General features: G+C 54.0%; 1 protein-coding gene across 5 annotated transcripts in view; it reads left to right on the forward strand.

Moving 5' to 3' along the window:
• LOC116950889 (uncharacterized) overlaps positions 1–13,319 on the forward strand; it is a 58,625-nt gene that overhangs the window by 8,384 nt on the left and 36,922 nt on the right. Inside the window, exon 1 of one of the 5 annotated variants that reach the window (XM_032969034.2) lies at positions 3,154–3,807. The exons of the other annotated variants lie outside the window; for them this stretch is intronic. Within the exon in view, the coding sequence (XP_032824925.2) occupies positions 3,787–3,807 (21 nt within the window). The 5' untranslated portion in view covers positions 3,154–3,786. Of the gene's footprint in view, positions 1–3,153; positions 3,808–13,319 lie in introns of those variants that run through there. 5 annotated transcript variants of the gene reach the window in all.

The raw sequence follows: 13,319 nt of genomic DNA on the forward strand, positions 1-13,319 counted from the left end.
AACTCGCGTGCCTGCACAGAGATTATGATTGTAATGTTTATACACTATGATTGGCCTAACTACCAAGTAATTATAAACATGCTCCTCCTTGTCAGATTTTAGAAGCTAAGCAGGTTTGGGCTTTGGTTGGTACTTGAATAGGTGATGGCCTGGAAATACGAGGGTGGTGTGTGCTTGGACTGCAATATGGAGAGGAAGTAGTACAGCAATTGATGTTTTAATCCATCTGCGCAAAGCTTTGATTGTTACAACCTCTGCATCTTGAGAATCAGTGAGTCAGTCCATCGGTAGTTGGCGTGTGGTGGCGTAAATGTTGGTACTTCTACCTCTTCCAATACATATTGCCAGTGTGAAAGAGGAGGTCAAATACCCTCTTGCAAGACAGTTGGCCTATTGCAGGGCTCCAATTTGACCGTTTACTTCGATTCACTTGCATGAGAATTGGCTCGACATCCCCAATGCATCACCCTCTTGAATTTTTTTTTTGGGACTGATCTTTTGCTGGATGAATGACGTTATCACCATGTGTTAGTTGATTACTCGTATAATCAACGCCCTTGTTTGCTTTGTGTCACGGTTTGTTGGTTTTCTGAGCTATAGCCTAGGCACTGCATAGATATAAACTACAGAAAGCCAGACCGCAACCTCGCTCCATCATCATAAACACGGCACGTGTGCGTGTGTTGCGTGCGCGCGCTTGGGGAGCGACGGGTGTAGCGGTTAGCGCGCTGCGCAACTTTGAGTTCGGTTCCCGATCACGGCCAACACCATTGACGAATAGCTGAACTGGTCCCGGGCCTTCCCTGGATCGACTCAGCCTTTCGTGGGTTTCTGGTGCGGTGTGTAAAATACATCAGCACTGGGGAGACAAAGGTGGCCGGGCGTGGTGCTGACCACTCACCGACTCGTGCGTTGTATTGGCCTTCATAGGTGCTCTTTAATATCACTTTTCCCAACAGTCTGTGTAGGCTATATGTCATTTGGGATTCATATGTGATGTCTTGAGTTATGGGCCATCCCCACAGCAGTGGGGTGAGGGGCTTGGGGGGGGGATTGGGTTGTGGGAGCGTGTATCCCCTTTGCCTACGGCATACAAAATCCGGATTTTATCACGCATGGTGTGTATGTGTTGGGACTTTGGTGCATTTGGTCAATGGCAGTGCCGCACAAGATGTTTTAAATTCATGGAAGAATAATCACGAGTACATCTTTGTTCTTCGCGCCATTGTTATAGTGCAGGGTTTTCACGAAGGCACTACGCTTCACAGACGGGTATAGCTTATAGTAGTTTCACAGTAGGAGGCGATGTTGCAATGTGGCTTTACCAAATTAGTGACCTTAGGGAGTTTGGCACGTAATTTTGACATTTTGCAAATTTCTGTTCAAATGTAATTGCAAGACCGAAACTTTACGTCCACTACATTGCAGCATTTATGGTTAATTCACCCGGGGTGTTAACCAGGGTGTCCGCTGGGCTCGGACTGCATGCATCCGGGACAGGCGGCGAACGCGCTCCAGCTCGGCAAGTTGTGGATATAAAATTCCTCTGAAAAAACGGAATTCATTTATCAGCCTGCGAACACTTTCGCTTCACCTGGAGAGCGAGCGGGTGCACCGCCGACGTATGTTGGTATCAAGCGCACTTCGGCGGGCGGCTTGCGCGCGATTGGTCCGCGCGTTTGGCATTGGGAGTGCGGTACCACGTGCCCGGGCACTCCCGCTGATGAATGAGCTGTTGCCGCGTGCTTGTTGCTTCGTGGGTCGAGCAGCGCTCGCGGAAGCAAGCGTGCGGCGCCTGTCCCCGGGTGGCAACCCTTAAGCTTGGCCCGACATTTAATAAGTCTCGCGATTCCTTTGCAAAGACGACCAGACAACCCTTTTTACGGAGCTCTCTTCAGCATTTCCAGCCCTCTGCTCGAGGCAAAACAGACGAGTCAGTCCTGATCCTGTTGAGCACGGCTCTATCAGCGATGCGGTTTTTAAAGGGGTGAGTCTCATAGAAAGGTGATGAATTGCATAATGGGCCTACGGAGAATTTCAGCAATACGCATGTTTCAGAGGTGTTTGTGAAGGTGGGCCTTCAGCATCACGAGTACCTGGTGCGGTGTGTAAAACATCACCACTGGGGAGACAAAGGCGACCAGGGATGGTGCTGGCCACCCCCTCCTGCGCCGTGCCGGCCTTCATAGGTGCTACTCGCTCACAACACTCGCCCCAAGAGCCTGTGAAGGCTACACGGGGGGGATCTCTCTCTTTGCCTGTGAAACAGACCTGGTACGGGACATGCGCGCATGTGGTCTGCTGCTTCCCACGCCTCCCGTCAAAGGCGGCCTCTTGGCCAGTGATGTCACCGAGGGTCTTTTTCTCAGCTAAATTTTGTCGGACCGAAATATCCGCTGAGCTCAGCGTAGGCACTGACTCGCGTGTCGCTTGTCATTGAGTGGATTGAGCCCTTCAAGCTCGCCGCTTGGAGAGAGAGAGGCCGTGAGTCTTCTCTTACTACTTCTGTCTTTGCTTGTTTAGCTCCCGATTCCAAACCACCACTCCTGGAGAGACACCGGCTACGTTTGGCCAGCATAGAGAGGCACGGGCTCCATAATGCTCCGTGTTTACTGGGGGTAGTACCTGCTGTGTAGGAGATACAGCGGGGGGACAGTTAATTGTTTGGCGTTTTTTGTGTACTGTTGTAAGTATTCATCCTCCCTAGGGATAATAATGATCACACATTTGAGGTGAATTCTGCTCCTTGTTTAAAGAACAATGTTCCGCAGAGTTGAGCATTTTGTGTTTTTCGATTGGGACATTGGTTGGGGATGGGGGGGGTGCGATTAACTCGCGGGAGCGAACGTCGGTGCCGGGAGATTGAGGGGCGTCCCCTTTAAACAACAAGTCACGATTTTGTCTTTAGCATCCATGTGCCTCGCATGTGATCCGTGGCAGGTCTTATCCCCAGCACTGCGCCTGGGGGTTGTGTGGATTGGGGTTTTGGGGGATGGTGCGCGGGTTGGGTGTGGGGTTAGGGGTGGAGGGATCTGTGCCTGGGGGTGGGGGGAGGGTCGGCTTGCGGTGTGGGTTATATGGAGGGTTTGACTGAGGAGGGGGAAGGGGGGGGGGAATAGAGGGGGATTGTAGGGTGGGTGGGGGGCAGTCGGCAGCCACCTCCTTTGTTTCCTAAAAAAGGTTTCGGGCAGAGACGGAGCCTGGGCTGTCGAGGCAGGGTAATTTGCAGTTTAGCAGGCGCGGGCAGAGCGAGAGCAGGGTGCTGGTGTAGCCACGAGTTGTTGGGCTCTGAGCGAACCGAATATCCTGGAAATACGTAGTCGTCGGAGCCGGCCCCGGCCGCTCGCATGCAAATGCGAGTACTCGTCGTGAGTGCACGCCGCGACCGTGGAATGCGTCGAGAATAAATTGCGAAGGGGGCCTGCTGCTGCCGCTGCTGCTGCCACTACTGCTTGCGGACTACGCGGCTAGTTGTGGACAGCTCTGGGGTGCACGCGCGCGAGCGTGCGTGCGTCACCTCGCGCGCGTAACGCCCGCCGCGAGAGAGGGAACGCGCGCACTGTGCGACCGGCTCGGAGACGGGGGGGGGGGGAAGTAAGATGGCTGCTTTCTAGCACTGACGGGAGAGCAGGGGCAGAGAGAGAGAGAGAGTAGTGGGGGGGGGGGGAGCTGAGAAGAGAGAGAAAGAAGCGAAGAGACGGAGAGTAAAACGGAGAGAGAGGCCACGGGAGGAGAGGTGCGCGGAGGAGCGAGCGAGAAGGAGGCGGCCGCGCCGAAGATCCTGACATGAGGCGGCGTCGCGCAAAAGTAAGTGGCGGGGGGGGGGGGGGAATTCTTTCCTGCCGTTTTCGTCATCGTTCGACAAAAGAGTCGCGACCGGCCGCCGCCACAGTCTCGTCTCCACTGCTGGGCGAGGGGATCGGTTTTTTTTGCTTGTGGGAGCCTTTGTGTTGAGAAAAATGCATTCCAACATGGCTGACCGAGTCGGGGCTGCACTGCAGGACAGTTGATTGTGTCGGGTGGGATTATTCCGCTCTCGTCGAGCAGTGGAAAGTCTCATTTGGCGAGGAGAGATGGGCCGCGTGGGCAGTGAATTCCAGTTCTCTATCGAAATGACCACCGCGGCGGCTGCCGGGAGGAGCTCTGCGAACCGCTCTGCGCTCTTGGTGTGAACTGCCGTGCAAGCGCGAGCCAGCAATGTAACGTCGGCTCTCGTTGGGGATTTTAAAGTCGCGATGCTGCCCAGGTTTAGTTTTTCACAGTTTTGTCTTTGTTGGCACATTTTTGGTCGGGGCAGCATGGCGTGGTTTGTGTGGCACTTTTGGATGTGCGCGGTATGACATAATGTGGGCATTGTGACAGTTGAATTCGTGTGACATTTGAGTGACAAGTTGAGGCCGCAAGAGTGTTGGTTTTGTGGGACACTTTCTCAGCCTGCGGCATCCAGGGTTGCAGTTTGTGACGCTTGGTCGCCTTGAATATGTTTTTCCTAACCCTGCCTCCCCCCCCCCGCCGAGTGTTTGTCATTTGCCACTTATCTGACAGCTGCTGATGTTTGCACAGATGTTTTGAGCGTGCTTTTTATATGCTCCTATCAATTTGAGCCGGTGCCATCCGTTTCCAACTCTGATGGGTTGCGACTCCACGCGCGTACGCTCGGTTCAAGGCGCGACGTTTGACCATCGTGTGAGCCGCCACCGCGGTGTGTGAATGCCACAAACCCACGGCGCTTGGCTGGCTGCTAGGTCGTACTGCAAGTTTATTATGACCCCCGTGCTATCGCAAGAGGTGTGCCGGTAACCCACTTTCTCGATGGCTTCCGCACCACGCGTGCCCGCGCCGCAAAAGTTTCGTCAGCGCTCCTTGCGCTCGCTCGCTGGCGCACGTGGTTCCAGCTCCTTGCCGGAACGGCACTTGCGCAACGAGCGGGAAGTGCCGAGAGGAGCTGAGCCTCGTGGAAGTGAACCTCGGGGCGAGGGGACGGCACCGGCTGGCGCGCTCTTCTCCACATTCCCGCCGGTGGCTGCCGTTTTACTGAAGGGGCAAATTGTGAAATTGTTTAACGCAGAATCGGCGTAATAATGGCCTCGCCCAACGTCATCCGAGCCGTCCGAACGGCGTTCCTGGTGCTTTAAAGCTTGCTCTTAAAGGGAATTGTCCAGAGGCGCCGAGCGCCGTCGCGTGAGTGACGTGCGCGTGCTGTCACCCGCTGAAGTCCCCTGTGCGTGCGTTTTGTGGCTACCCGGCGGCGAGGTTCACGTGTTCCCCGCAGCGCTGCGCAGGGCGCACCTCGGTGTCTCGCCCTGTGCGAGATTTAACGCAAAAGCGCAAGGGGGCCAGCACTGGTTTTTAGTGGGGGGGGGTGGGGGGGGGGAGCTCTGCTTGTCTTTTCTTTACAATCCAACTGCCATTGCTTTGTTTTCCACTGCCTTGGGAGTGTAAATGCGATTGCTCTTGGGTTCAAAAGGTCACCATGGTCAGATTAATATTTAATTTGGCTGACCCTGAGGTATGAGCCTCGGGTTTTGATAACTGGAAGGCAATAATAATGGGGATTAATTCTCGTCTTTTTCAAAGCAGCGTTTCGGAACGGCGCAGAAACCCCGCGCTGGTTCCTGTTTAACTTGCGTCCGCGCCAATGAGTACGGCTGTAGGATGCTTGCGATTCGCGCATCACTAATTCATACATGCGTCGCCGTCGCCCAAGGGATCGTGTTTTATCCGACCCGTAACGGCGTTTATTTGGTCGTGATGCACGGATGCCGAGAGGTCATTGGGGGGGGGGTGGGGGGGGGGACGTGCAAACTTTGTTAAGCCCAGTTATCGCTTCGCCGCTCCTCCTTTGCTATCGCATCTCGGGATGGACGCCGTCGCTTGTGAGAAGGGAGCCGAGGCTGGTTGGGGGCGGGGGAGGGGGCAGCCTGGCTATTTTATACATTTAAAGGAAGACGTGTTTATAAACGCGTTCAGGAGGTGTCGGCTCCGAATCGCAAGAAACCCTGTCGGTTTTTAAATTTTGATTTAAAGCTTTCGTGACTGCAGTAATTCATATTCTTAGTTTTTTCGGTAAAGTCACGTTGAAGAGAAACAACAAAATAACAAAATATATATAAAACAATAAAAAAAATAAAAAATTCTCACGACGTTTCGAATATGAACCCTGTCGGTGTTTCAAGAGACTGCTGAGCACAGTGGGAGTGTTTGTCGGTGCCTCTTATTCTAACACCTGGTGAATGTGAATGGGGTGCTCTCTGGATGGCGGGAGGTCCTCCGTGTTGAGGCCACAAGGAGGTGTGGGCTCGTATGGAAGAAGAGATTTATTTGTTGTTTGTGGGGGCTGGGCAGGGGCAAGCGGACGGCGGTGGTGGGAGGGAGGGCGATGGGTGGGGCAGGGGGGGGGGCTGAGCTAAAACTGAAGCTGATTGCAGTTGCATGAATATGCAAGCCCCTCTTTGTGCTGTACAGAGGAACGTGTAGTGTGGGGGAGCAGAGGGGGGGGGGGGGTTGTGGGCGGTGAGTAAGAAATATTTGTTTGGTTCAAGAAAGACAACCTGGCCCCACCCGCCTACCCCCTTTAATGATTCTGTAGGGGAGAGTTAGATATTAGGCAGCAAACAAAGGCTGAGGTTTTTCTAGGAAAATGTAATTGGCAGCAGCCCTGCTCCTTCTCTCCATCCTCCTGCCCCTACTCCAGGTTCGGGCGAATGTAGCACATCATAAAAATCGCAACATTCGCACGTGTGTTTGTGCGTGTGCTTTCGTGTGCGTGTCGTGCCCAGTCAACTCCCTTACACCTGACAGCAGGCCCTTGCTGTTATTGTCCAGGCAGAGTGGATAGGAGGAGGGGGGGGGGCGATTGGGTGGGGGAGCAAGAGAAACGATTGCGCGTCGACGTGCCATATCAGCCTCCCGTGTACGTACGCACGAGTTGGCGTGCCTCGGGCCTCCAGATCTTCTTAAAAGCCTTATAGGATGAATGTTTAGGTTTAGTGTCACGCGGTCGTGTATAGACGTCATGAGTGTGTGTGTGCGTGTGTCGTGTGAATGTTTGGTGCACGTGTCACGTGACGGTGTGTTTGGTGCGTGTGTCATGTGGCAGTGCTTGGCACGTGTCACGTGGTAGTGTGTTTTGGTGTGTGTGTGTCACGTGACGGTGTGTTTGGTGCGCGTGTCATGTGGCAGTGCTTGGCACGTGTCACGTGGTAGTGTGTTTTGGTGTGTGTGTGTGTGTCACGTGACGGTGTGTTTGGTGCCCATGTCACATGACAGTGTTGCGTATCACGTGGCAGCGTGTTGAGTGTCACGTGGCAGTGTTTGGCACGTGTGTCACGTGGCGGTGTGTTTGGTTCCTGTATGTCACGTGGCGGCGTGTTTGGTGCACGTGTCACGTGACGGTGCGTGTGTGTCACATGACGGTGTGTTTGGTCATGTGCGTTTATGCATTTGCTGGGTGGACACTGGCGCTGCCGCTACCCCTTTGGGGAGGGGGGGGGAGGCTGGTGTCACCCGCCCGTGTCTCCGGCATCGAGCCGCGCGCGCACGCGAGAAAAACTCACGTGCGCGAGATTTGGGCGACCGCGCTAGAAGATTTCCCTTCCTGCCTGGATTTTTCCTCTTCGAAGCTGGAGGTTTCACTGCCTCCATTCCCATCTTGTATTGATGGTTAACAGGTTCTAAAATGTCAGATTGCGATGTCAAAACCCAACTCCAGGTGATAATCCTGCACCTCCTTTCGTGAGTTGACCATCGCGTGTTTCCTCTTGATGGTTATTTTGTTGTGGACAGTGGTGTAGTTGTTGCCGAACGGCGTGGGGACGACAATCTAACCTACGGTAAACACCACATTGACCTTCGTGCATTCCCCCACCCCTGTTGAGGACTCGCGACTACCAGACACTTACTGTTACGTCTCGTCCACGCTGCTTGTTCGCCCCCTGCTCGCCCGCTCAATCACCTGCTCGCTGACGGACTAACTCGCCCTCCCGCTCAATCGCCCAGTTTGTCACCACACTGCAGGCCACAACACTTCTCTTTTTACTTCTTTCTGCTTCTTTCCTCGCACAGGTTCGCGAGCAAGCGCCGCACCTTTACGTTCCCCAAGCCTCTTGCGCTGCTGGTTTGTGGAAGGGCCAGCCTAGGACAGAACTAGTCGCAGTTCGTGCTGTGCTCTTAACCAGATAGGCCCGAACTTTGATAACAGCGTCAAAGCTCAACGTGTCTTCATACTCCGAACAAACGTGGTCAAGCGAAGCAGAGATCTTCTTTTCCTGCTTAGAGGCACAGGGGTCTAATTAAGGGGGCTCCGGGCCCACCCCTTTCAACCTGGCACTGCCCCGCTGTGTTTTACAGGTGCCGAGTAGCGCGCTTTTGAAAGCTTCACCCGAAATCGCAATTGCTTAAACCTCATTTGTTCCGGTGGTGGGGCAGCAAGGATTAAGAAGGTGGCGGTGGGACGTCTTGCTTTTATTATCGCTTGATTACCTGCCCGACAGATGCTACACCTGGAGTTTTTTGGAAGGGGGGGGGGGTCGTGACACGCGGCCGGCAGGGCCGCCCGTCACGGTTGGTTTCGTTTCAACTCTGGACCTGGGACACGAACGACTGCATGTCTAGAACCTGGCTACACCGTGGCGAAAGCTCAAAGCTCAGGTGTCTTAGTTGGCTCCTCCGCATTGGAGTTTAACTGGAGGCAACGTTACTTCCTCTTTGAGTCATTGGTTATGTCTATGCGGACGGGGCGAAAGAATGACGAAAAACGCACGACGGTTGGAAGTGGCAATGTCGACGGGCACGTGTAACCGAATGTAGAGCGGCTCTCCAGTGGACTCGGCATGTTTGGTGCAGCCGGCGCGGTCGGGGTCCGGCGCAGGGTTCCGGCGCCGTGTGGCCACGGACACGTGGTCTGCGGCACGTGGCGCCCGCGCACGTGGTGACGGTGTTTACAAACCCCCGGGTCTGCGCAAGCGCGTAACAAGCGTGTGTGGTACGTGAGCGCGTCCACGTGGTTGAGCGCGAGACTTCTGGTGGGAGTTTGGCCGCCTTCGAATTTGTTGAGCGCCGCAACTTTGCATTTAATCGACCCTTTTGGGGGGAGCTTCCAGGAGTTTTTTGGGAAACCCGTCTCTCGGGCGTCAACAGCGGCGACAGACGGATCGTCGCACTGTCCGTCCGACGCGTTAACAGCGCCGTTGTAAATGTTTTGACAGGCCTAATCACACTTTGTCTCTTATTTGACCATATATACATTCTTTGATGTTTAATCGGAACCGCGAGATGGAGGCCGGTCACTGATGATAATGGGGCATGCCAATGTAAGGAGGGTGGAAGAGAAGAGAGTGCGGATTACTGAGGAGGTGAAGATAGCATGTCATTGTGAGGAGAGGGGCATTTCACTGAGGAGGTGGTGGAGAGTGCGGTTCACTGTTTCGGAGAGGGGTACATCACTGTGAGGATGAGCAGGAGGATGACGAGAAGGCAAGGTCACAGTGTAGAGGAGGATGGGGGGCCAGTCACTGTGGAGGAGAGGCAGGGGCTGCGCTGGCGGGGTGGGGAAGCGTTGCTCGGGGATCTCTGGTAAGACCGCCGCTCGTGACCGTTACCGGCGGTCGTGATTGCATTTGCGATGTCACACCGGTGCGAGTTTTCACGGAGTCTTGTTTTTCAAGCTGTTTACCGTTGACTTGTTTGTCCGCTTCGTTAAATGAGTGGGTTGTGTGGCACACGTTGATAGAAGGGTCCTTGCCTCGAATAACATCTTGCAGTTTGCAAGCGTTGATTCGAGCAAGACTGGCTGCTGATGAGATGCTGTGTCGAAACCTGTCCAGAGCTTTTCTTGTACTTAATCAATGCGACTAAAATTATGCACTCCCAGAAGGGCGTTAATGGTTTGTGCAAAGTAAAAGACTTTTCATTTTGAGGCGGATATACAGATGTGTGAAGGAGACGTATTTCCCAGCAAACATGGAGCGTTGGGCCATCGTTGGCCCAACGGTTCCACCCACATGCCAACGTTGGCACGTTACCTTGGTTTGACTGATTGTTAAAAGCCTCCGATTAAATTCGAATGTGTTCTTATTGGGTCGTGTATATACGCTCCTCACAACCTTACGATGGAAGGAGCCGCCTGTGTTTGCTTTTAGAGATTGTAGTGGAACCTGTGGCATCCCCCTTTGCCACGCGGAGTCGGTGGTGTGAGGCCAGGCACTCGTACGAAGATTGCAGTTGGGAAGACTGTGATCCAGACTTCCAGACCCCCTTTTGTCTTCGCAGAGTCCCACAGAGCCCCCGCCTCCCCCCCACGCTGGCGCATTTGTGGAGGTGCGACACCAACGCTGTGAGCGAGCGGCGCGGTTTAGCGCCGCCTGTTAAATTACCCTCCCGTGCCGGCACTTTAAAAACACAATTCCCGTCGGATTAGCGGTGACGTAGGCTCCACCGAGAGGACCGTGGAATTGCACTCGAATGAAAGCGGCGGCGTGTCGGAGTTGAAGAAATTATCGCCTAAATAATTATCATGCAAATAACACGGGCACAATTTCAATTCTGCCTGCTAACAAACATTAAAGGAACGGCACACGTACAGGGTTTTCCCGGTGCGTGTCACGCAAGTCGTGCGATGCAACGTTTTGTGTTTGTCAACTTCTTGCCCCAACCGAGTTGAGGGCGCTTGCACGCTCGGGCGCGTGATTGCGAGCGTGCGCACACAGGAGCTGGTCCTTGGCGAGGCGCTCATGCGGCCCACGTGCCCGTGTTTGCAAACACGCGTCCCACAATGCCTTGCGGCGGTGACGTAGGTGCCGCTCGGAATGTGATGAGTTGGTATAACTTGGCGGCGCGCATTTCAGCCACGGTGCGCGCGCGCCTCTTTAATAAAAATACATATAGCCTCCTTCATTTATAAAATATATAGCGCCCTTCATTTATAATACATATATTTAACGCCCTTAATTTCGTCGACATTCGCTTATGCGTGAGAGCAAAACGTCTGCAGTTAAAATGATTCCTTCGCTCTCAAAATGGTCAAAATTTATCGGTTTCTTTTCTTTTTCTCCTACACCTAAGTGTCATCAGCTGCCTGTATTTGCAATTCATTAGTCTGAAATGACTCGTTCGTATCCTTCCTGACACTCAGCGCGATAAAAACTTGGCAGACTTATTTGGAAACATTACTTTCTATACTTACAAGCTCGGGCCGGACAAATTCGTAATGTGAAATTGTGGCTCTTATTGGGTTTTAAAGGTCAAACCAAAGCTATAGTCTGCTTTGCCTCCTTCACAGACACAACTAAACACTTTGTTTTAATAAAACTATGAAGAAATAGCTCTGGCATAAACATGAATAACTACGTTGATAAAAACCAGAATAACACCGGACTGTTGCATGCATGGGCCCTCCTTGCTGCATGGCTGGCAGCGTGCGTGTTTGTATGCACGCGTGTGTGGGTGTAAGCCAGGAGAGGAGATTGATTGATTAGGAGCAAGAGACAGAAAATGGAGGCTGCGCTCAGCTCTGCGGTCAAACAAAATGGCTGCTGTTGAAGGGAGTCGGCGGCGGGTGTGGGGAGGGGGCGGTGAGGGAGGGTGGAGGGAGCACGAGCCATGGTGGAGGAAGAGGAGGGCCGAGTTATCTCGCAACAACCACCACCACGGCGAACTGCAAGCCTTGCCACACCAGCTGTTCTAAAGCAGCGCTGCGGTGCAAAGGTTTAGCAGTCCAGCCGTTAAGGCATGCACGCCTCGTGCATGTGAGGCACAAGCACCCCTATGTCTTTGCACGAACCGTGTTGAGCCATTGAATTCGGTCGTGCATTTCGCATGCACCAAGCATGCGAAATGCACGACGGGGTGCTTTGCAAGCGTCGTCGCGGTGTTCTCAATTAACGATTTCGTTTGTCACTTTTCTCACGGTGGCGATGCTCTCCCTGGGATTCGAACGGAATGCACGGGGATTTATTTGCAAATGTGGTAATGCAAGTGCGACAAATCAAACCCGCCGAACTTGACTTCTACTTGACTCCTTTCAACTCATGCGGTGTACCGGTAATGGCGTCCGCGTTTAAAAATAGCGCTTTGGTTTTTTTTTTGGCACGCACACGCGTGCCCGTCACGTTTAAAGCTCTCGGCGCTTGCGCCCACTCGACAAAGTTTGGGGGGGGGGCAGCTCCAGGGAAACGTGGAGATGTGGCGGCCACCCGCTGCCGGTGGCGCGGAGGCGGTAGCGACGGGGGGGGCGATCGCGCCCCGTGCGAATCGAGCGGCCTCAACCGGCCACGTGCGCCAACGCGGCGCTCGTTCACACGGCTAGCTCCGGCCGGGGCAGCGGCGGCGCGCGACGCCACCACGTGCCGGCGTCCACGTGGCTCCGCGCTGGCCCCTCCTCTGCCGTCCGCGTCCCATCACCGCTCGGGCCATGTCACCCCGCCGCACTCTCGCAGTCGAGCCGTGGTCGCCGAGCGAACGATGAAGACGGAGGTGGCGACGTCGGGGTGGGATGCCGGGTGGAGGAGACGTTTTGCGTCGCTAGGAGGAGGAAGGCAACGCTCGCTCGCTCGTTTGCCCTTTCGCTCCTCATGCTCAGCGCAGCGCTCGCGTGACTCCGCTGCGTGGTGCGGAGCGGATCGCCGCGCACTGTCGCCGTCCGCGCGGTTAGCGCCAGCGCGTTCAGGGTAAGGCAAGAAGTGCTGAACGCCGGGACCCGGGGGGGCTTTGTACGATATTTGCAGCAGCAGCGGCGGTTTTTATATTTCGGTCGCTTTTGTTGTGATCACCGTGTTGTGTGTGATGATGTTTTTTTCCTTCCTCTGCTGCGGCACCATTACTGATGGAGCGGTTTCATCTGCGTCTGCTCGTTTGGCCAATCCCTGCAGGGCACCTGTGCATACGGCGCATTTCATCTCGCGGTGTTTACCCGCTGTGAAGCGTTAGCAATAAATAAAAAGTGGATCCCTCCATTTTTAAAGCGAAGCATTTCATTTCACGTCAGGCTGCTGCGATTAGGCCTCGGCAAGGTAAGGTAATTTACCTTTTTTACCGGGTTAAAGGGTGAAGGTAAAGGGTAACGGTGTCGACACGCCAAGGGGTAAAAGGTAAAGGGTAGGGTAAAGGTAGCTCGGAAGAATTACCCGGGAGGGTAAAGGTAGCGCTAAGCATTACCCGGTAAATACGGTGCCTTGTTTACCGCTAAAAGCTCCGTGGCGCAGTCCGTGGCCTCCATTTAATAAGTAATATTTTTTTTTTACTTTTTTAAAAACACGCTTTAATGAAATGTACCGTACAAGTAATAGCAGAACTCCCACGACTCCAGGTAGTGGCCCCGAAGC

The sequence above is a fragment of the Petromyzon marinus genome, chromosome 41 (assembly GCF_048934315.1).
Source record: "Petromyzon marinus isolate PM22_M1 ecotype Great Lakes invasive population chromosome 41, UKy_Petmar_22M1.pri1.0, whole genome shotgun sequence".
Taxonomy (NCBI): Eukaryota; Metazoa; Chordata; class Hyperoartia; order Petromyzontiformes; family Petromyzontidae; genus Petromyzon; species Petromyzon marinus.